Source organism: Protobothrops mucrosquamatus, unplaced genomic scaffold, assembly GCF_001527695.2.
Source record: "Protobothrops mucrosquamatus isolate PMUCROS unplaced genomic scaffold, P.Mucros_1.0 scaffold_113, whole genome shotgun sequence".
Lineage (NCBI taxonomy): Eukaryota > Metazoa > Chordata > Lepidosauria > Squamata > Viperidae > Protobothrops > Protobothrops mucrosquamatus.
Window position 1 is genome coordinate 113,714 of NW_015386189.1, and position 20,735 is coordinate 134,448.

General features: G+C 46.3%; 1 protein-coding gene across 1 annotated transcript; it reads right to left on the minus strand.

The window, feature by feature from the left end:
• Positions 1-1,194: 1,194 nt before the first annotated feature.
• LOC107287853 (PC-esterase domain-containing protein 1A-like) lies at positions 1,195-8,778 on the minus strand. The gene is made up of 7 exons (XM_015816409.1): positions 8,706-8,778; positions 7,776-7,855; positions 5,740-5,972; positions 5,192-5,342; positions 4,153-4,399; positions 2,631-2,804; positions 1,195-1,412 (listed from the first exon to the last, which is right to left on the minus strand). The coding sequence occupies exons 1-7, from the start codon at positions 8,776-8,778 to the stop codon at positions 1,195-1,197; spliced, it is 1,176 nt and encodes a 391-aa protein (XP_015671895.1).
• Positions 8,779-20,735: the final 11,957 nt, after the last annotated feature.

Genomic DNA, 20,735 nt, shown 5'->3' on the forward strand with positions numbered 1-20,735 from the left:
CCCTCCAGATAGGGTTAGATCAAGGTTTCTCAATCTTGGTACTTTAAGATGGGTGGGGAATTCTGGGAGTTGAAGTCCACCCATCTTAAAGTGACCAAGATTGAGAAACACCTCCATAAAGTAAGACCAAGAGCAAAGACTAGAATAACCCTCCAGATGTAAACAATAACAGGCAGGTTTTATTTTTTTTAAAAAAGACAACTAAAAAAACACAAGCAGAATATAGAGGACCGAGTCTGCAATCAGCAGCTTCGGAATCGGTCAGTTACAAATGAACTTCTAATATTTCCCACTAGAAATGATTTTGGGGTGTGTCGTGTTCTTTCGTAGCATGCATAAGCAGACGCACATCCGTCCATCTTACACTGGCTGTTGGAATCCTTTTGTAAGTCGGGGTCCCTAGAGGGCCAAGGAGAAGGGGTCCCTGGCCAGAAAGGGTCCCTGGCCTGGGAGTGGGCTAGACCCCAACCTTGGAGTAGGGGAAGAGAAAAACAATACTGAGATCAACATAACTCCAGGGAGTCACTTCTGGAACGGTGTTTCAGAAATAGTTTCTAAATTGTCAGGGTGGTGGGCACCAGGCTCGAACCTCAGGACACAACGGAGGTCTTCCTGACACTAAATAGATACCCAACCCTTTCCACCCAATTCCTGGCTTCTCGCCACCTTGTGAGCCAAGCCCACCAGTGCCCCACTGTCCTGGCAGCACGGCAGAAGTTGCAGCCCCTGTGGGCCGCAGTGTGGGGCCCCAGATGGAAACGGGTAGACAAGGAAGGGCCCCTGTGGTGGGTCAACTGGGACGAGGGGGAATGAGGGTGAAGTGGTCAGGGCCAATTGTCCAAGACAAGACCAGGCCGGAGAGGATGTTGCATCCTTTTGTCACAGACACCAGCACACAAGCCAATTTTGGTGCATAGAAAATAGAACGGAGAGAAAATCTCCACGGGTCAATTTTGGTGCACAGAAAATAGAACGGAGAGAAAATCTCCACGGGTCAATTTTGGTGCACAGAAAATAGAACGGAGAGAAAATCTCCACGGGTCAATTTTGGTGCACAGAAAATAGAACGGAGAGAAAATCTCCACGGGTCAATTTTGGTGCACAGAAAATAGAACGGAGAGAAAATCTCCACGGTCAGTTCTTCTCCTACACCCTGGAAGAGATACTTTTCCTTGTCGTGGCAGGAGACAATCTTCAGTGGCGCTTCAAGGGGAGCTTGCGTTTCCAGTACGGCGAAACATCTCCCCGGTACGAGTGCTCTTGGCGCATGACAAAGGGAGCGCCCGCATGTGTTCTCCTTTTTCGATGCCACCTGGAGCTTGGGAATATGTTTTCTTCGTTGTGGGAGGGGTAAGGCAGGAAGGGATCTGGGGGCCCCCACAGATGGCAATCAAAGTTGTCGAGGGCCACATCTACAGAGAAAGCAAAACGAGGAAGAAGCAGTAGAGAAAGTTTCCTTGCTACGTACCTCAAACACATAGCCACTTTTGGCCATCAAAAGGGAGATCTTCACGCAACCCACGTATAATTAATTAACTCATGTTAGGCTTCATACAGTGCTCCGAAGCACAAATGAATCCAACAGGATGTATTGGCACAAAGCCGCGAAGAACAAATCAAAGCTAGCCAAACACTACGGAGCCGGTGAAATGCATTGTGTGAACACAGCCCATGCCTTGCCAGCTTGTCACTTTGGACCATCAGTGGGCTTTCTGTGTGTGCAAACCAGGGGACATCATCCTTATTAGCTTGTACAAAAGGACCTCAGTTAACAACAAGGCTTCAAACTTAACAATGGCACTGAACAAGCAGTACTTACAACTGGTCCTCAAGAGTTTTGGCCACTATAGCATCCATGTGATCACACGATTGCAATCGGGGGATCTGGGCATTTCGCAACCAACTACCAAAGTGTCCTGTGGTTACGTAATCCTGTGTCCTGTGGTTTCTGATCTTCCCTGACAGGTTCCCACAACCAAAGTCAATATGCAAACTGGCAAAAAGTCAGACATTGCAATCATGTGAGTTCCTCACATAATCACCCAAGGTGTTTCGCTTTAACGATGGTAATGGGGACTGCCAGAACTGCGGTCCTTCTTTACAACTGCATTGCTTAGTGATGGACAGTCCGGTCCCAATTACCGTCATTAAGCAAATTCTTCCCCAGTCTCACTTCCCCCAGAAGTTTCGTTTGTAGGCCACGCCTGTTTCCAGTTAAACTAGCAATTGCTGAGATCAATATTAAGGAAGAGAGAGAAAGGGAGGGAGGGAGAGGGAAAGAGGGGGAGACGGAGGAGAGGGAAAGACGGAGAGAGAGAAAGAGAGGAAGGGAGAGAGGGAGGGAAAGGGGGAGATGGGGAGAGGAAGGGAAAGATGGGGAGAGAGGGAGAAGAGGGAGGGGAGAAAAAGGGAGAGCAGGGGAGAGAGGAAGAAGGGAAAGCGGAGGAAAGAGGGTCGGAGAGGGAGAAGGAGAGAAAGACAGGAAGGGAGAGGGAGAAAAGGAATGGGCGGGAGAAAGGGAGGGGGGAGACAGAAAGACGGAGAGAGGGAAGGAGAAAGGGAGGGGGAGAGGAAGAGAAAGACGGGGAGAGAGGGAGGGAGAGCACACACATGTGCACATAAGCACTGACCTCTGAACACGTTGTCTGGGTAAAAGAAGCCTCGGGAGTCCTCAAAGCTGGTAAATCCCGATAAAGGCGTCGGTGTCCCCCCACCATTGGGAACGAGTAAACAGTCATCATAGAAACGGGGGTGCTCCGGATAATGCCCGTCGGCTTCATAACGTCCAGCAAATGTCACTTGACCTGTAGGATCAAGGGAGACCATTCTGGACTCCTCAACCACCCTCGGTATCAGGGATGTCCCCAAGGTGTAACCCCAAAAGATCAAGGTGGTGGCCATGGTGACGTCATCAAGGATCCATCTCTTAAGCATTGAGTACGACCTCCGTAAGAAACAGAGGGAGCTTGGATTGCTACACGGTGGCGGCCATCTTGACTTTTTTTTTTGACCATGTCCTGCCCACATGCCCGCTCAGTGCAGACCTTCCCATCCTTATCGGCCAGGCCAGGGGCTCCAGAAGCACCACGTGGCTGGACAGTGACCTCCAGCCTGCTAGAACCCACCACATGGTCCCCCGTGAACCCTCCGGCCCCAGGTACTTGCGTTCTTTGTGCCGCCATCCGGTTGCNAAGAAGAAGAAGAAGAAGAAGAAGAAGAAGAAGAAGAAGAAGAAGAAGAGGAGGAGGAGGAGGAGGAGGAGGAGGATTGTGGGCTCCTTGGTGCTCTCTGAGCTTGGCTGCTTTCTTGCAGACGTTTTATGACCCAACTAGGTAACATCATCAGTGCTAGAAGGGTGTGGGATTTGTGGAGAGGAGGAGTACTGTGGGGTCCTTGGTGCTTTCTGAGCTTGGCTGATTTCTTGAAAATGTTTTATGACCGAACTAGGTAACGTCATCAGTGCTAGAAGGGAGTGGTTTTTGTGGAGTGAAGGAGGAGGAAGAAAAGGATGTGGGGTCCTTGGTGATTTTCTTGCAGACATATCATTAATCAACTAGGTAGCATCATCAATGCTAGAAAGGAGGAGGATGACGACAACTGCAAGACCCTTGGTGCTCTCTAAACTTGACTGTTTTCTTGAAGACATTTCATTGCCCAACTAGGTAATATCATCAGTGCTAGAAGGGAGACGGGTTTGTGGAGAGGAGGAGCAGGAGGAGGAGAAGGACTGTGGGGTCCTTGGTGCTCTCTGAGCTTGGCTGATTTCTTGAAGACATTTCATTGCCCAACTAGGTCACACCATCAGTGCTAGAAGGGAGTGGGGTGTATGCAGAGAGGAAGAGAAGAACAAAGACAACTGTGGGGTCCTTGCTGCTCTCTGAGCTCGGTGCTTTTCTTGCAGACATTTCATTACCAAGCTAGGTTACATCTTCAGTGCTCCTGTAGTATAAACTAGAGAGTAGTAGATGTTGAGAGAAAAGAGGCCTCGCTGTCTTTGGCCTCAACAGCGCCCTCGGCTGTTCATGCCAAAGGACTGCACCCTTGGGGGAAAAAAAACCCCTTCTTCCAGAGTTAGATGCTCCTGGCTTTATCACCCTCTCCCTGCCTCGGGTGGAGACCCAAGGGACAGCAGATGGGTGTCCTTCTACTCACCCTCCCAAGGATCCTTCTCTGGGATCACGACGCCCCAGGCGTCCGCCAGATGGGTCAGGAGAAGGTTGGTGATCCTGCGATGCACCACGTTGTTCCAGTGGATGCCATCTTTGACCCGGTTCCCCACGTCGAAGCGGAAGTGGAAGTGGAGGTCCACCACGTCAAAAAGGTGGAGGGCAGCCAGCGTGGCCCCGTAGAAGTTGCCTTCAATGATGTCCTTGCGGAGGGTCTGGTTCAGGTGCTGCAGCTGGGAGACAGTAGGAAATAAGGGGCAAACTTCCCTTGGCTGGCCAAGCAGGGGGTTGGACTAGAAGACCTCCAAGGTGCCCTTCCAGCTCCAGTCTGTGTTCTGTGCTATGATGAAAGGCAGACATTTCATTGCCCAACTAGGTAATATTATCAGTGCTAGAAGGGAGTGGGGTGTGCACGAAGGAGGAGGAGGAGAAGAAAGATGACTGTGGGGTCTTTGGTGCTTGCTGGTTTTCTTGCAGACGTTTCACGACCCAACTAGGGAACATCATCAGTGCTAGGAGGGAGGAGGAGGAGGATTGTGGAGGTCTTTGATGCTCTCTGAGTTTGGAGACATTTCATGGCCCCACTAGGGAACATCATCAGTGTTAGAAGGGAGGGGGTGTGCAGAGTGGAAGAGGAGGACTGTGGGGGTCTTTGATGCTCTCTGAGTTTGGAGACATTTCATGACCCAACTAGGGAACATCATCAGTGTTAGAAGGGAGGGGGGGTGCAGAGAGGAGGACGATGACTGTGGGGTCCTTCGGTCTCTCTGAACTTGGTTTTCTTGCAGACGTTTCATTACCAAACTAGGAAACATCATCCATGCAGAGGGGATATATGTAAATTCCAATGCTAATTCCAATTAGTAGAGAACCTTTTGATGCTCGTCGCAGATTAACCAAATCCCAGCACACCACAGAGAAGCCTTACAAGGAGCACCTGGAACAAACCACACACCAACGCTGACAACCCCCGTCAAGACCACACCTCTAAGACAAGAAGCAGACTGGGGAATTCCTTCTCCTACCTCTGGTATAAGGAAGCCACCTTTGATCCTGGGTCCAAGAGGCATGGTCATGTTCCAGATGACCAAACAGGAGGATGAGAGTTCAGCATCCAATCTGTTGAAAGTGATCTCCAGATTCTTGCGGTATTCCATCATGGAAGACGGGCCGTATCTGCTCAGGGACAAAAAACAAACAAACCAGGATCTGAAAACCTCTATACCACTCTATAAATAAACTTTGCTCTATAAAGACCACATCTAGAATCCTGCATCCAGGTTTAGTCACCACATTATAAAAAAAAGATGTTGTAGTGTAGTCCACACTACAGCTTGGGGTGAAAGCAACAGACGAGCATCCACAAGGGTGTAAGTCCGGGGTGTTCAACCTTGGCCATTTTACACCTTGTGGACTTCAACTCCCAGAATGCATGGCTGGCTGAGGAATTCTGGGAGTTGAAGTCCAGGAGTGGTAAAGTTGCCGAGGTCCTAAAGGATTTCAGGCCTTTGAACCACCAAGAGCCCTCTGAAGGTCATCCAACGGTTGACACCCACGACGGACGACAGGCTACCTGGAAACATCCCAAACACAAGAATTGAGGATCAAAACATCTGGCGGTGGGCCAGCCCGGAAATCGTCGAGGATGCTTTCCAGATATGCCGAGTAGATCCGAGTCAGGAAGTAGAAGCGGACGAGATGATAACGGGTGCGATACTGACGGACTTCCCGGTAATGAATTCCGTTGTGTAGGCCCTCAAGCACACCGCCTTCGATTAGGTGGTCGTTTTCAAAAGTGAATTCGCCCTGGAGAGAGAAAAGAACAGACGTTCGATAAGCTCCAGATGTAGCACTAGCATTAGCCCTTAGACTTATATACCGCTTTATAGTGCTTTTACAGCCCTCTCTAAGCAGTTTATAGAGTCAGTATCTGAGCCCTCCCCCCCAACAATCTTGGTCCTCATTTTACCAACCACAAAAGAATGGAAGGCTGAGTCAACCTTGAGCCAGTCAGGATCAAACTCCTGGCAGTGGGCAGAGTTTGTCTGCAATGCTGCATTCTCACCACTGTGCCGCCACGGCTCGTGTATCATCTATGATGGATGGATGGATAGATGGATGGATAGATGGGTGGGTGGGTGGATAGGTAGATAGATAAGTAGATAGATAGATAGATAGATAGATAGATAGATAGATAGATAGATAGATAGATAGATAGATAGATAGATAGATAGATAGATAGATAGATAGATAGATGATAGATAGATAGATAGATGATGGGTGGGTGGATAGATGGTGGGTGGGTGGATAGTTAGGTAGATAGATAAGTAGATTGATTGATTGATAGATTGATGGAAGATACATAGATACATAGATGATGGGTGGGTAGATAGGTAGATAAGTAGATAGATAGATAGATTAGATAGATAGATAGATAGATAGATAGATAGATAGATAGATAGATAGATAGATAGATAGATAGATAGATGATGGGTGGGTGGATAGGTAGGTAGATTAGATAGAAGATAGATAGATAGATAGATAGATAGATAGATAGATAGATAGATAGATAGATAGATAGATGATAGACAGTAAATAAATGATAGAAGATAGATAATAGAAGACAAATAGATGACAGACAGATAGAAGATAGGATTGATAGAAGATAGTAAATAAATGATAGAAGATAGATGATAGAAGACAAATAGATAACAGACAGATAGAAGATAGGATTGATAGAAGATAGATGATAGATGATAGACAGAGTAAATAAATGATAGAAGATAGATGATAGAAGACAGATGACAGACAGGTAGAAGATAGGATTGATAGACGATAGACGATAGACAGACAGAAGATAAATGATAGTAGATAGATGATAGAAGACAGACAGATAGAAGATAGATAGACAGACAGACAGATAGAAGATAGACAGACAGAAAAACAGATAGGCAGGCAGGCAGATGTGTGTGTGTGTGAGAGAGAGACCATATTTCCTCGAAAATAAAACCTGGTCTTTTTTTATTTTATTTTTATTTTTGCAGCAAAAGACGCATTAGGGCTTATTTTCGGGAAAACACAATATCAGGGTGATCAGCCTGGCCAGGCGACCCACCCCCAGCGCATGCACAAGGGGTAGGCAGGTGATCCCAATGCACCAGGTGGCCGCGGGCAAGCCGAGAGACGGTGGGACAGAGCGGGCAGCATGTCGGGATTGCCTGCCTCCCCTCCCCCCCGCCTCTGTGCTTGGACTTACCTGTGCTGCGCTCGTGCTGGTGGGACGTTCGGGGCAGGGCGATGCTAGCGCCGGTGGGACGCTCGGAGCGGCGCTAGCACGAGAGTGGGCAGTGAGTGCAAGCACATACGTGGACTGGACATCCCTTCATGCGGCCCGGTGGCCAAGAGGCCACAGCCCAGCAGTGGGCCGCGGTCCACAGATTGGAGACCTCTGGACTAGAAGACCTCTGAGGTGCCCTCAACAGCCCTGTTATATGTGGATTGGATCACTTTCGGACGTTGCCTCCGTGGTTCCTTCCTGCGAGTTCCGTCTCGAAGGGGAGAACCACCCCCACCCCCCAAAAAACAGCTCCACCAGACCTCATTACTTACCTTAGTCTTCATTTGGGACGAAGTGAGTAAGGAGTCACTCTGGAGCAACTGAATGAGGTCCTTGTAGACAGATCGCTGGACTGCCGAAAGAGGAAGAGAGGAGAATGGAATTGCACCTCAAACTCAATTTACGACCGCCAGGGAGCCTGCCCTGCCCGTTACAGGCCTAAGCCACGACGGTCATTGAACTTCAACTCCCAGAATTCCTCAGCCAGCACCACCATTGCTGAGGATTCCGGCAGTTGAGCCACACCATTGGACGTTGCCCAGCTTGGAAGCCTTGATCTAAGAAGTCTTCAAATTTGGCCACTTTAAGACGGGTGGACTTCAACTCCCAGAATTCCTCTGGGAGTTGAAGTCCACAAGTCATCAAAGGGCTGAGTTTGAAGACCCCTGATATAGACTTTAAGAGGAGTGGACTTCAACTCCCAGAATTCCTCAGCCAGTATGCCTGGCTGAGGAATTCTGGGAGTTGAAGTCCACCAGTCTTAAAGTGGCCAAGTTTGAAGACTGATGATTTTATCCATAAAAGATTGCAGGACGGGGTTGGACTAGAAGACCTCCAAGGTCCCTTCCAGCCTTTGGATGCTATATGAAATCCATGCTCCTAGAAGAAGGGAGAACAGAGAAGGTCCATGCCCTTTTTTCATTCTTCTCCAGCAGAAAGCAGATCCAGCTCCTTCCACATTGAACTATAACCCCCATCATCCTTGGCCCTCTCCCCCACCATTCCAGATAGGTTCCCCATCTGATGGTGCTGGACCTGAATAACTCACAAGCCCATAATGAGCAAGCAACCGCTGATCCTTTTTCCACGGCTACAATGGGACCTTCATCCAGGATACTGATCTAGGGCACCAGGGCTGGAGAAAGCTACCTCAGATGCCTTCAAGAGAGCTGGGAGCTCCTCTCTCCGAAGGCTGCACTCACTTGAGTCGCCTAAGATGACCACAAACTTGTTGTGTAGAAGCTGACGGACCTCCTTCGAATTCAAGCGGAGCATCTCTTGAGGAACGACGTGGTTTTCGGCACACGGGGGATCCGGGGACCTGCAAGAAAAGACACCCCCCGTTCTCAAGGGCTCGTTCCAAAGTCCCAACGCTGCTTCTTCCTCAAACCACAATTCGAATTCTCATCGCGAAGAACCGGAAAGATCTCAGAAGGTGAAAACTTTGGCCTAAGGTCTCCTGCTTGAGCAGGGGGTTGGACTAGAAGACCTCTTGAGGTCCCTTCCAGCTCCATTCTGATGGATTCCCCCCCTCCAGGTTGCAAAGAGGAAGGGGCTGTCAAGCGATAGGAATCAGGACCGTAGGCTAAGTTACAACTCAGATTGATTGCGCGAGCCTACACAGGTTGTCCTCGACTTACGACAGGTCATTTAGTGACCTTTCGAAGTTACAACAGCACTGGAAAAAAAGGGATTTAGGACCTTTTTTGCACAGCCCAAAATGTCCGTTCCAATGTTTTGCGGCCTGGCTTGCCACTGTTAAGTGAATCACTGCAGTTGTTAATTTAGTAATAATAATAATAATAATAATAATAATAATAATAATAATAAAGTTGGAAGGGACCTTGGAGGTCATCCAGTCCAACCCCCTGCTCAGGCAGGAAATCCTATGAGTCTCAACATCTTTTTTACATCGTGGTTAAGCGAATCAGACTTCCCCCCCCCCATAGACTTTGTTTGTCAGAAGGTCACAAAAGGGGGAATCACGTGACCTCTGGGGGCACTGTGACCGTCATAACTATGAGTCATTTGCCCAGCATCTGAATTTTGATCACCTGACCACCGGGGATGCTGTGACAGTCGTAAGTGTGAAAAACGGTTGTAAGTCCCTTTTTTCAGTGCCTTTGTAACTTTGGACGGTCACTAAATGAACTGTTGTAAGTCAGGAGCACCTGGAGTGGCAGGAGCACTCAGGGCTGTGACTCAAGGGAAAGAGAAGAGAGATGGGGGGGAGGGGACATAAATAAATGGAGACAGAAAGAGTGACAGAGAGATGGATGGATGGATGGATGGAGTCAGACAAGAGAGAGAGAGAGACAAAAAATGGAGAGAGAGAAATAAGAGAATAACAGAATATGACTTAAGGGACCTTGGAGATCATCTAGTCCAACCCTCTGCTCAGGCAGGAGACCCTATACTATTCGAAATAAATCTCTTTTTAGAAAACTCGGGGGGGAACTTCTGATCCACTGGTTAATTGTCCTCACTGTTAGGAAGCTTCTATTTAATTCCAGGCTGCTTCTCTCCTTGATTAGTTTCCATCCATTGCTTCTCGTCCTGCCTTCTGGTGCTTTGGAGAATAAGTTGAATAAATAAATAAAAGAAGTTTGGAAAAATATATATATATATATATATATTTTAAAAAAACATCCATTTATTTTTCAACTTTTTATAAATATTTTTTTATTTTACAAATAAAACGAATAGATAATAAAGAATAAAATAAATAAAACAATGAATAACATAAAACAATGAACAAAATAAATAATAAAATTAATAAATAAAATAGATAATAAAATAGATTTAATAAAGATAGTAGACAATAAATAAAATAAAAGGAATAAAGTAAATAAATAAAATAAAAATGAGCAATGAAATAGATAATAAATTAGATAAATAAAATAGATAATAGACAATAAATAAAATAAATAAAATAAAAATGAGCAATGAAATAGATAATAAATTAGATAAATAAAATAGATAATAGACAATAAATAAAATAAAAATGAGCAATGAAATAGATAATAAATTAGATAAATAAAATAAATAGACAATAAATAAAATAAAAATGAGCAATGAAATAGATAATAAATTAGATAAATAAAATAGAATAGACAATAAATAAAATAAATAAAATAAAAATCAATGAAATAGATAATAAATTAGATAAATAAAATAGATAATAGACCATAAATAAAATAAATAAAATAAAAATCAATGAAATAGATAATTAGATAAATAAAATAAATAATAGAATAAATAAAATAAATAAAATAAAAATCAATGAAATAGATAATAAATTAGATAAATAAAATAGAATAGACAATAAATAAAATAAATAAAATAAAAATCAATGAAATAGATAATAAAATAGATAAATAAAATAGATAATAGACAATAAATAAAATAAATAAAATAAAAATTAATGAAATAGATAATAAATTAGATAAACAAAATAGATAATAGACAACAAATAAAAGAAATAAAAATTAACAATAAAAGAGATAAATATGATAAATAAGTTGATAAATAAGTTGAAAATATGTTGAAAAAATGAGAGAGAGAGAGAGAGAGATGGACACAGAAAGAGAGAGATTCAACAAGAGTTTTCATCCACCTTAGGAATATTTTACAGAAATCCAGAATCAGAAACCTAATTATTCCTTTCCTGGCCTGTGATGGTCTATCCAGGCACGGAAGCCTGAACGCTCCCCCCCCCCAAGTCTACCATAATTAGATCACTTGGCTGATCCTCCTTTGTGGTTTAGCCTTTTCCAAGGACGGGTCCTTCACTCGCCCACCCACGTCCACAAACACACAAACACACACACACAACAATTTTCACATTTCCCTTGCCGTCGTCCTCCCCGTTCTGGCCTTCTCTTGACCTTGGAGACAGGCAAGGCAAAAAAACCAGCTTTACACTCACACCCCCTGGCTTCTAATCACCTCTCTCACACCCACACACCCACACAATCTAATCACCTGGACCGTGAGCACAACCGGGCTCCTTGCTAAAACTCAAAACCAGAGACAAAGAGTTACTTAACCGAGACACCACTTGATCCGAGCAAGCGACATGGCTCTCTTTGTCGGTTGCCAAAAACCGTCCCCCAAATTGTCCAGTCTGGCTTGTATGATGAGAGCGGGTCATGCTTTTTGGTGCTAAGCCATGGTTTGCTGAAGGAACGGCAACGCGGTCAGTCCTGCCTCAAACTCTGGGCTCCTAAGGAAGGGCGATCCTTCACACACACACACCCCTTCGGTTGAGAATCAGACACCCTTGGTGCCTGAGAGCGGAGGGTTGGACTAGAGGACCTCCAGGGGACCTCCCGTCCCAACTCAGCTCTCTTCTGTAGAATTCACTCGAAGTCAAGGGATTCCACAGAACTGAAATTCCCGCCTAGTGCAACTTAGCCCTCTCCGAGGTGCCTCCCATGGCTGGTCCCTCACAAGTCCAATCCAATTTAGAAGAATTGTTTTGGGAACGGTCCTCTGAGGAATGCTGACTCCGGTTTCCCAAGCGGCTGGCCTTGAGACAAGGCTGGGAAAGGACCGTGGAACTTTTATTCCCTGGAAGCAGTGCCTTACGGTGGGGGTGGCAGAGTGGCAGCGTAGTGGCAGAGTGTCGAGGTGGCCTCCGAACAAACAGTAAGGCCAAGCTTGGAATAATACGGCATCCAGTTTTGGTCACCCCAATATACAAAAAAAAGATGTTGAGACTCTGGAAAGAGTGCAGAGAAGAGTCACAAAGAGGATCAGTGGCAGCTGAAATATATGAATACAGAATAACGGAGTTGGAAGGGACCTTGGAGGTCTTCTAGTCCAACCTCCTGCTCAGGCAGCAAATCCTACTCCTGTTTCAGACCAATGGCTGTCCAATCCCTTCTTAAAAACTTCCAGTGTTGGAGCATCCACAATTCCTGGAGGCAGGTCGTTCCACTGGTTAATTGTTCTCGCTGTCAGGAAATTTCTCCTTTGCTTCCCTGCTTGATTAGTTTCCATCCATGCATGAATTGGGTGTGTCGTGTCTAGTCTACATTGACGAAAATTAACCAGTGGAACAGCCTGCCACCAGAAATCGTGGGTGCTCCATCACTGGAGGTTTTAAAGAAGAGACTGGACAGTCATCTGTTTGAGATGGTATAGTTCTCCTGTTAAGCAGGGGGTTGGACTAGAAGATCTCTAAGGTCCCTTCCAGCTCTAGTCTAGTCTAGTCTAGTCAAAAGAAAAACTAGGGGCGACATGATAGCAGTCTTCCAATATTTGAGGGGCTGCCACAAAGAGGGGGAGGTTCACCTGTTCTCCAAAGCACCAGAGGGCAGGACAAGAAGCAACGGATGCAAACTCATCAAGGAGAGAAGCAACCTGGAACTAAGGAGAAACTTCCTGACAGTTAGAACAATTAGCCAGTGGAACAACCTGCCTCCAGAAGTTGTGGGTTGCTCCAACACTTAAGAAGAGACTAAACAACCATTTGTCAAAAATGGTAGAGGGTCTCCTGCTTGAGCAGGGGGTTGGACTAGAAGACCTCCGAGGTCCCTTCCAGTTCTGGTTTGATCAAACTGATGGGTTGGCTTGATTGTGTTGCTGCTGCCATGGTGAATGGACAGCCATTTATCTGAAATGGGACAAGGTTTCCTGCCTGAGCAAGGGGTTGGTCTGGAAGACCTCCAAATTCCCTTCCAACTGTTATTCTATTATTCTGCTATTCTTCTTTCCTTCCTTCCTCCCTCCCTCCCTCCCTCCATCACTGGAGGTTTTTAAGAAGAGATTGGATAGCCATTTATTTGAAATGGTAGAGGATTTCCTGCCTGAGCAGGGGGTTGGTCTGGAAGACCTTCAAGGTCCCTTCCAACTGTTATTCTATTATTCTGCTATTCTTTTTTCCTTCCTTCCTTCCTTCCTTCCTTCCTTCCTTCCTTCCTTCCTTCCTTCCTTCCTTTCTTCCTTCCTTATCACTAGAGGTTTTTAAGAAGAGATTGGACAGCCATTTATCTGAAAGGGTATAGGATTTCCTGCCTGAGCAGGGGGTTGGACTAGACGACCTCCAAGGTCCCTTCCAACTCTGTTATTCTTTCTATTACACACTTGTTAGTCTTAAGGACAGGCGCTTTTCTCCTGGGGTGGGGTAATTCACTCCTGGTCGGGTCTGGTCAGAGGGTTTCCCGACTTGTGTTCGTCGGAGGTTGTATGTCCTTCGGGAGTTAAATGTTTGCAAACAAATCACTGACAAGTTTCAATATTGCCGTGGCCTTTTACACTGAATCCTGATGAAAAAAATCCAACGGGATTATTCTGGCCAGAGTGGTCTTTACACTTATGACCAGTTTTCATAACATATGACCGTTGCAGTATCCCAACAGTCACACGGGTCAAAATTCAGATGCTTGACCACCGACTCATAGTTATGACCGTTGCAACGTCCCCAGTCAGGTGATCCCCTTTTTTTTAACTTTGCAAGAAGGAAAGACAATGGGGGAGAGAAAAGGTCATAAAATGGGGCAAAACCCAACAAGCACCTTGTTTAGCAACAGAAAGTTTGGACTCCATTGTGGCCGTTAAGTCAAGGACTACCTGCACAACGTAAGATAAAGAAGGAACCTTGGAGATCATCTACTCTAACCCCTTGTTCCACAGAGAAGCCCCAAAGTAGGAAAGAGACAATTAATAATGAGAGAGAGAGAAATCTAAAACTATATTTTTAACTCTAAAAATCTAAATTAAATCTAAACGTATGATTTAAGCAACTTCTGGTAGGTACCTGTAGCCAGTGCGAGAAGAAGTCAGGTCCCGGATAGAAGCCCCACCCAGCCTGGAGCTACAGCTGTTGACCTTTATAGACTTTGTCCCCCCCCACCCCATCATCCTGGGGGCCTAAAGGCTGCAGCTGTGGTTCCAGCTGTCAATTAAACCGAGGCAGGTTGGCTTTAACCCCTTCCAGCCCAGGCTTCAGCCTCTCGGCAGATTGAAAAGGCTGGATCCGCCCTGTGGCTCCTTTGGCCACCAGGATTGGTGGATCCAAGGTGGATTGAGAGAGAGAGGGAGGGAGGGAGGGAGAATGAGAGAGAGAGAAGGTAGGTATAATGGATGGATGGTAGACAGGTAGATTGGATGGATGGATGATAGGTAGATTAGGTAGGTAGGTAGGATGGATGGAGATAGAAATTGGATGGGTGGGTGGATGGATGGAGATAGAGGTAGGTAGGTGGGCAGGTAGCTAGGTAGATTAGGTAGGTAGGTAGATTAGATGGATGGAGATATAGACTGGGTGGGTGGATGGATGGAGATAGAGGTAGGTAGGTAGGTGGGCGGGTAGCTAGGTAGATTAGGTAGGTAAGTAGGTAGGTAGATAGGGTGGATGGATGGATAGAGACAGACAGATTGATTAGCTGGGTGGGTGGGTGGATGGAGACAGAGATAGACAGACAGACTGGGTGGGTGGAAAGAGGTAGGTGGGTAGATAGGTAAGTAGGTAGATAGGATGAATGGATGGAGACAGATTGATTAGCTGGGTGGGTGGGTGGATGGAGAGACAGACTGATTGGATGGGTGGAGGGAGATGTAGGTAGGTAGGTGGGTGGATAGATAGGTTAGATAAGTAGGTAGGTAGATAGGGGGATGGATGGATGGCGATAGAGACAGACAGACTGATTGATTGATTAGCTGAGTGGGTGGGTGGGTGGAGATAGGTAGGTGGGTGGGTAGATAGGTAGATTAGGTAGGTAGGTAGGTAGGTAGATAGGGCGGATGGATGTAGATAGACAGAATGATTGATTAGCTGGGTGGGTGAATGGAGATAAGAGATAGGTAGGTGGGTGAGTAGATAGGTACATTAGGTAGGTAAGTAGGTAGATAGGGTGAATGGATGGAGACAGATAGACAGATTGATTAGCTGGCTGGCTGGGTGGAGATAGAGGTAGGTAGGTGGGTGGGTAGATAGATTAGATAGGTAAGTAGGTAGATAGATAGGGTGATAAATGGATGGAGATAGAGACAGACTGATTAGCTGGCTGGCTGGCTGGGTGGGTGGGTAGATAGGTAGATTAGATAGGTAAGTAGGTAGGTAGATAGGGCAGATGGATGTAGATAGAATGATTGATTAGCTGGGTGGGTGAATGGAGATAAGAGATAGGTAGGTGGGTGAGTAGATAGGTACATTAGGTAGGTAAGTAGGTAGATAGGGTGGATGGATGGAGACAGATAGATTGATTAGCTGGCTGGATGGGTGGAGATGTAGGTAGGTGGGTGGGTAGATAGGTAGATTAGATAGGTAAGTAGGTAGGTAGATAGGGTGGATGGATGGATACAGACAGATTGATTAGCTGGGTGGGTGGGTGGATGGAGATAGAGGTAGGTAGGTAGACAGACAGACAGACAGACAGATCCAGTCCGTCGGAAGCTTTGGGGGGGGGGGGGGAGACCTCCAGAGCCTCCCCGGAACGCCTCTGAAATAAAGGAACGAGCAGAGGCCAGAAGCGCGAAAGCCCCGCGTGGAAAAATCCCCACGGAGAGATCCCGGGAGTTCCTCCGCCCGCTTCTCCTCGCCTCGAAAACTCCGTGAGCTGCAACGCGCGCCTAACTTCGCTCGCGAACGGCCGCCGCGCCCCCTGCTGGCCGATAGCCGCAAGAAAAGGCCGCTCATCTGCCGTCGTCCGCAGCGCCCCCTATCGCCCGACACTCAAATCAGCCTCCGCTAGGGCAGAATCCGGGGCAGTTCGCGTCCTTCCTAAGAAGCAAAATTCCCGGGTCCAGTTCACACACCCCAATGAGATCCGCTGCTTTGCTGCAGATGTGAACAGCTGGACGAGAGACTGGGAGACGCGAGTTCTAATCCAGATTCAGGGTGACTTCTGCTCAGCCATTCCCTCTCGGAACTGCCCGCCTTCCCTGTTGTGGGCGAAAAAGGTGGTGGCGGACGCATCAGTGGCGCTTTAGGTGTACAAAACGAGGGGGAAAGAAATCTCCAGGCTGTACTATATTATTATGTAATATAATAAATGTTATAAATAAATATGTGGGGGGTGGCAGGACATGATCGACCCTTTGAAATACAGGTAACCCTTGTCTTACAACCTTGACCATATAAAGTGAGACAGGTGAATTTTGCCCCCTTTTATGACCTTTCTTGCCTATGTTGTTAAGTGAATAACCGCCGTTGATAAAGTTAGCAACGCGGCCGTTAAGTGGATCTGGCTTCCCCATTGACCTGGCTTGTCAGAAGGTCACAAAAGGGAACCGATCACATGACTGGGGACACTGCCACCGTCATAAATGCGAGTCAGTTGCCACGCCCCCAAATTTTGATCACGTGACCGTGAGGGGGAATGCGGTAACGGTCGTAAGTGTGAAAAATAGTCATAAGTCACTTTTTTTTAGTGCCGTTGTAACTTCAGTCACTAAACGAATAGAAAATTTTATTGGCCAAGTGTGATTAGGCACACAAGGACTTTGTCTCTGGTGCGTAGAGTTGTAAGCCAAGGACTTCTTGTATCCTGACTATTAAATATTGAGGGAGTGAAAAGTTCTGATTTTCCAAAACTGTTTAATCTCTTTTGGAGAAATAGCTAGAACGATAACTTTCTAACAACGTCAGAAGTCAAATGGCAAATAATAATAATAAAAAATCAGACAAACTCCTTACAATAACACGATTTTTTTTTCTAATGCAATTAATGAAAAAGCAGACGTTTGTGTGAATTTCTGATTTTCCATTTTTTTTTTCCTTTTTCCATTTGCAATTACAACTTCATGCAAGTGGAAACAATTGGTGTAACGCAGATATCCAATGCACGGTTGGGGGAGGAAAATGAATCACAGTCTAAACAGAAAGTACATTTGATAAGTAGGCAGTTGTGGACATTTTGAATGTAGCAGTTTTTGGGAGGGGGGGGTTGCAATCTAATTTTCCTGACGCACTGAATGTCCTTGAATCTTCGGCTCTAAGAGACACGACGGCCCAGCAGAGATCCAGGAGCAGCAGAAAGCTAGCAGAATTGCAGATTTTCCACCTGGTTTTAAAAAGTCCTCAACCAGGCATCTTAAGATCTCCTTGTGGAAGTTACAAGGCCTTTGATCTGCTCCCCCCACCCCCGCTTTCTTGAATCTCACCGACTTCACCAAAGAACAGGAAGTCCCCCTCAGGGTAAGGAAGACGCCAGATCCCTCAATAAATCCACAGGGAGGAATCTACAAGGGCAAATTTCCTTTCTGAATTTCACACAGGAACAAAGCCCGAAACAACAAGAGTTGGAAGGGACCTTGGAGGTCTTCTAGTCCAACCCCCTGCTCAGGCAGGAAATCCTATAGCATTTCAGACCAATGGCTGTCCAGTCTCTTCTTTAAAACTTCCAGTGTTGGAGCATCCACAACTTCTGGAGGCAGGTGGTTCCACTGGTTAATTGTTCTCACTGTCAGGAAGTTTCTCCTTAGTTCTGGGTTGCTTCTCTCCTTGGTTAGTTTCCATCCGTTGCTTCTCGTCCTGCCTTCAGTGCTTTGGAGAATAGCTTGACTCCCTCTTTTGGGGGGCAGCCCCTGAGATACTGGAAGGCAGCTATCATATCACCCCTTGTCCTTCTCTTCATTAAACTAGGCATACCCAATTCTAGCAACCGTTCCTTATATGTTTTAGCCTCCAGTCCCTTAATCATCTTTGTTGCTCTTCTCTGCACTCTTTCCAGAATCTCAACATCTTTTTTACATCGTGGTGACCAAAACTGGATGCAGTATTCCAAGTGTGGCCTTACCAAGGCCTTGTAAAGTGGTATTAACACTTCACCTGATCTTGATTCTATCCCTCTGTTAATGCAGCCCAGCACTGAGTTGGCTTTTTTGGCAGCTGCAGCACACGGCTGGCTCCTATTTAAGGGATCGTCCACTACTAGGACACCGAGATCCCTCTTGCAGTTGCTACTATTGTACCAGGTTTCAACTGATTTGTGTACCGTTGATTTCTCTTGACGAAATGATTTCTCTTGACGAAGTATAATATTTAAGCGGTTGTCCACTAGGACTCCAAGATCCCTCTCACATCTATTCAATATCGGTGCATTTGGGTTTTGTTTGCCAGTAAAACCTGACTGTTCTCTACGCTGAATTTCATTTTGTTCTGCACAGGAAGGACACACTAAAAACAGCACATACACAAACGAATATCTGGTAGCTAGCCTCCCCTAAGGTTAAAACCAAATCTGACAACCCCATTTCCTCTGTAGTCTACCCCCCCCCCACAAAAAAAACCAAATCTCTTTGTTTTGGGGGGATAAATGGATCTCCTTTCTCACAGTTATGTCTAGATTTTATTTTTGGATTTTTTCTTGCACCACCCGCCTGTGGAAACCCCCCAATTATTTTTCTTATACGTTTTACAGACAGTATTGTTGTAATATGACTTTGACAATTCTCCTCTGACTTTACACAGGTTGTAAACCTATTTCTCTCCCTCCCTCCCTCCCTCCCTCTCTCGCTCTCTCTCCCCCTCCCCACCTTTCCAAATGAAAAAAATAAAATAAAATATACCAAATACACACACCAAAGCTGAGCTACATCAATCCTGGAACACAAGGAGGAACCTAAGAGTTCGTTTGCACTCAAAAATCACTGCTTTTTTTTTTCTTTCCCTGAAGGGGTGGGGGAAAAAAACCTTTCTTGATGGAGGGAGGGGAAGAGAGAGCTATGAGGGGGGGTGGCACAAGGATTGAGAAATAGTGTCCTCCACCCACCCAGAAGCCTCTCAAATCTTCCTTGCTTCAGCTAGACCAGCGGTGTCCAACCTGGGCAACTTTCAAACTTGTGGACTTCAACTCCCAGAATTCTGGGAGTAGAAGTCCACAAGTTTTAATGTTAGCCAGGGAATTCTGGGAGTTGGAAGTCCACAAGTTTTAAAGCTGGCCGGGGAATTCTGGGAGTTGGAAGTCCATGTCAGAACCCATATCTATCGTATTTCATACTTCCCTGCCTCTCCTTCTCGCGCTTCCCCGATTCCATTCTCTCCTCTCCCTGGTTCTGCCATACTCCTAGAGGGAAGGGGGGGACGGAGCACAGTGTTTGTTTGTTTTTTTGCCTTTTTCTGCTGTAATGTAGCACTTTTGCTTTCCTGCCTTCTTTCCCTCTCCCTACAATGTAACACTTCACCTTAGCTTCCTTTATTGCTATAATGTAACACTTCCCGTTCTGTTCCTGCACTGTATCTCTCTCTGAACTTTCTTCTCTCTAATCTGTCAGCTAGCAAAAGGGGGGAAAGAATGAAATATAAACCTCCGGAGCCTGGCTTATCTCCCTGCTCCCAAGAGAAGGTGCGAAGAGCCCTTTAAACATCACTGCTAGGACCAGAGCTGGACCGATGTTATCTCCCCTTTCCCACGATGGACTTAACACCTGGGGATTGGCCGGTTTGAACCTCCGGATGAACTGTCTATTATGCTTGCCACCAGCTTCTCCTAATAAAAGTTCCTTTTGGAAGAGCTTGCTTCCGTGAGTTCTGCTTTCTGGGGACGAGGTGTTGAGGTGGGTCCTGACAGTCCCTAAGTTTGAAAGTTGGCCGGGGGATTCTGGGAGTCGGAGTCCACAAGTTTGAAAATTGGCCGAGGAATTCTGGGAGTTGGAAGTTTACAAGTTTGAAACTTGGCCAGGGAATTCTGGGAGTCGAAGTCCACAAGTTTGAAAGTTGCCCGGGGAATTCTGGGAGTTGGAAGTCCACAAGTTTGAAAGTTGCCCGGGGAATTCTGGGAGTTGGAAGTCCACAAGTTTGAAAGTTGGCCGGGGAATTCTGGGAGTCGAAGTCCACAAGTTTGAAAGTTGGCCAGGGAATTCTGGGAGTTGGAAGTCCACAAGTTTGAAAGTTGGCGGAGGAATTCTGGGAGTCGAAGTCCACAAGTTTGAAAGTTGGCCAGGGAATTCTGGGAGTTGGAAGTCCACAAGTTTGAAAGTTGCCTGAGGAATTCTGGGAGTCGAAGTCCACAAGTTTGAAAGTTGCCCAGGTTGGACACACACACACACACACACACACCCTTGTTTGCTAGGAGTGTTTTTCAAACTCGGCCATTTTCAGATGTGTGGCCTTCCGCTCCCAGAATCCCCCGTGCTGGCGGGGGAATTCTGGGAGTTGTAGTCCACAGATCTTAAACGTGACCAGGTTCGAAAGCATCAGAAATCCCAAACAGGACCTTGAACTCCAAGTTGTCGTTTCTGCAGTGAGCAGAGATGGAATTGCAGCCCAGGAGAGAGAGAGAGAG

What these genes read in the sequence shown, in the direction of transcription:
- LOC107287853 (XM_015816409.1), bottom strand. Translation starts at nt 8,778, where the DNA reads ATGCTCCGCTTGAATTCGAAGGAGGTCCGTCAGCTTCTACACAACAAG. An exon ending in TGTGTTTGGGATGTTTCCAG is followed by an intron (nt 5,343 to 5,739) that starts GTAGCCTGTCGT and finishes GTCCCTGAGCAG; the next exon opens with ATACGGCCCGTCTTCCATGA. An exon ending in GTGGCTTCCTTATACCAGAG is followed by an intron (nt 4,400 to 5,191) that starts GTAGGAGAAGGA and finishes ACTGTCTCCCAG; the next exon opens with CTGCAGCACCTGAACCAGAC.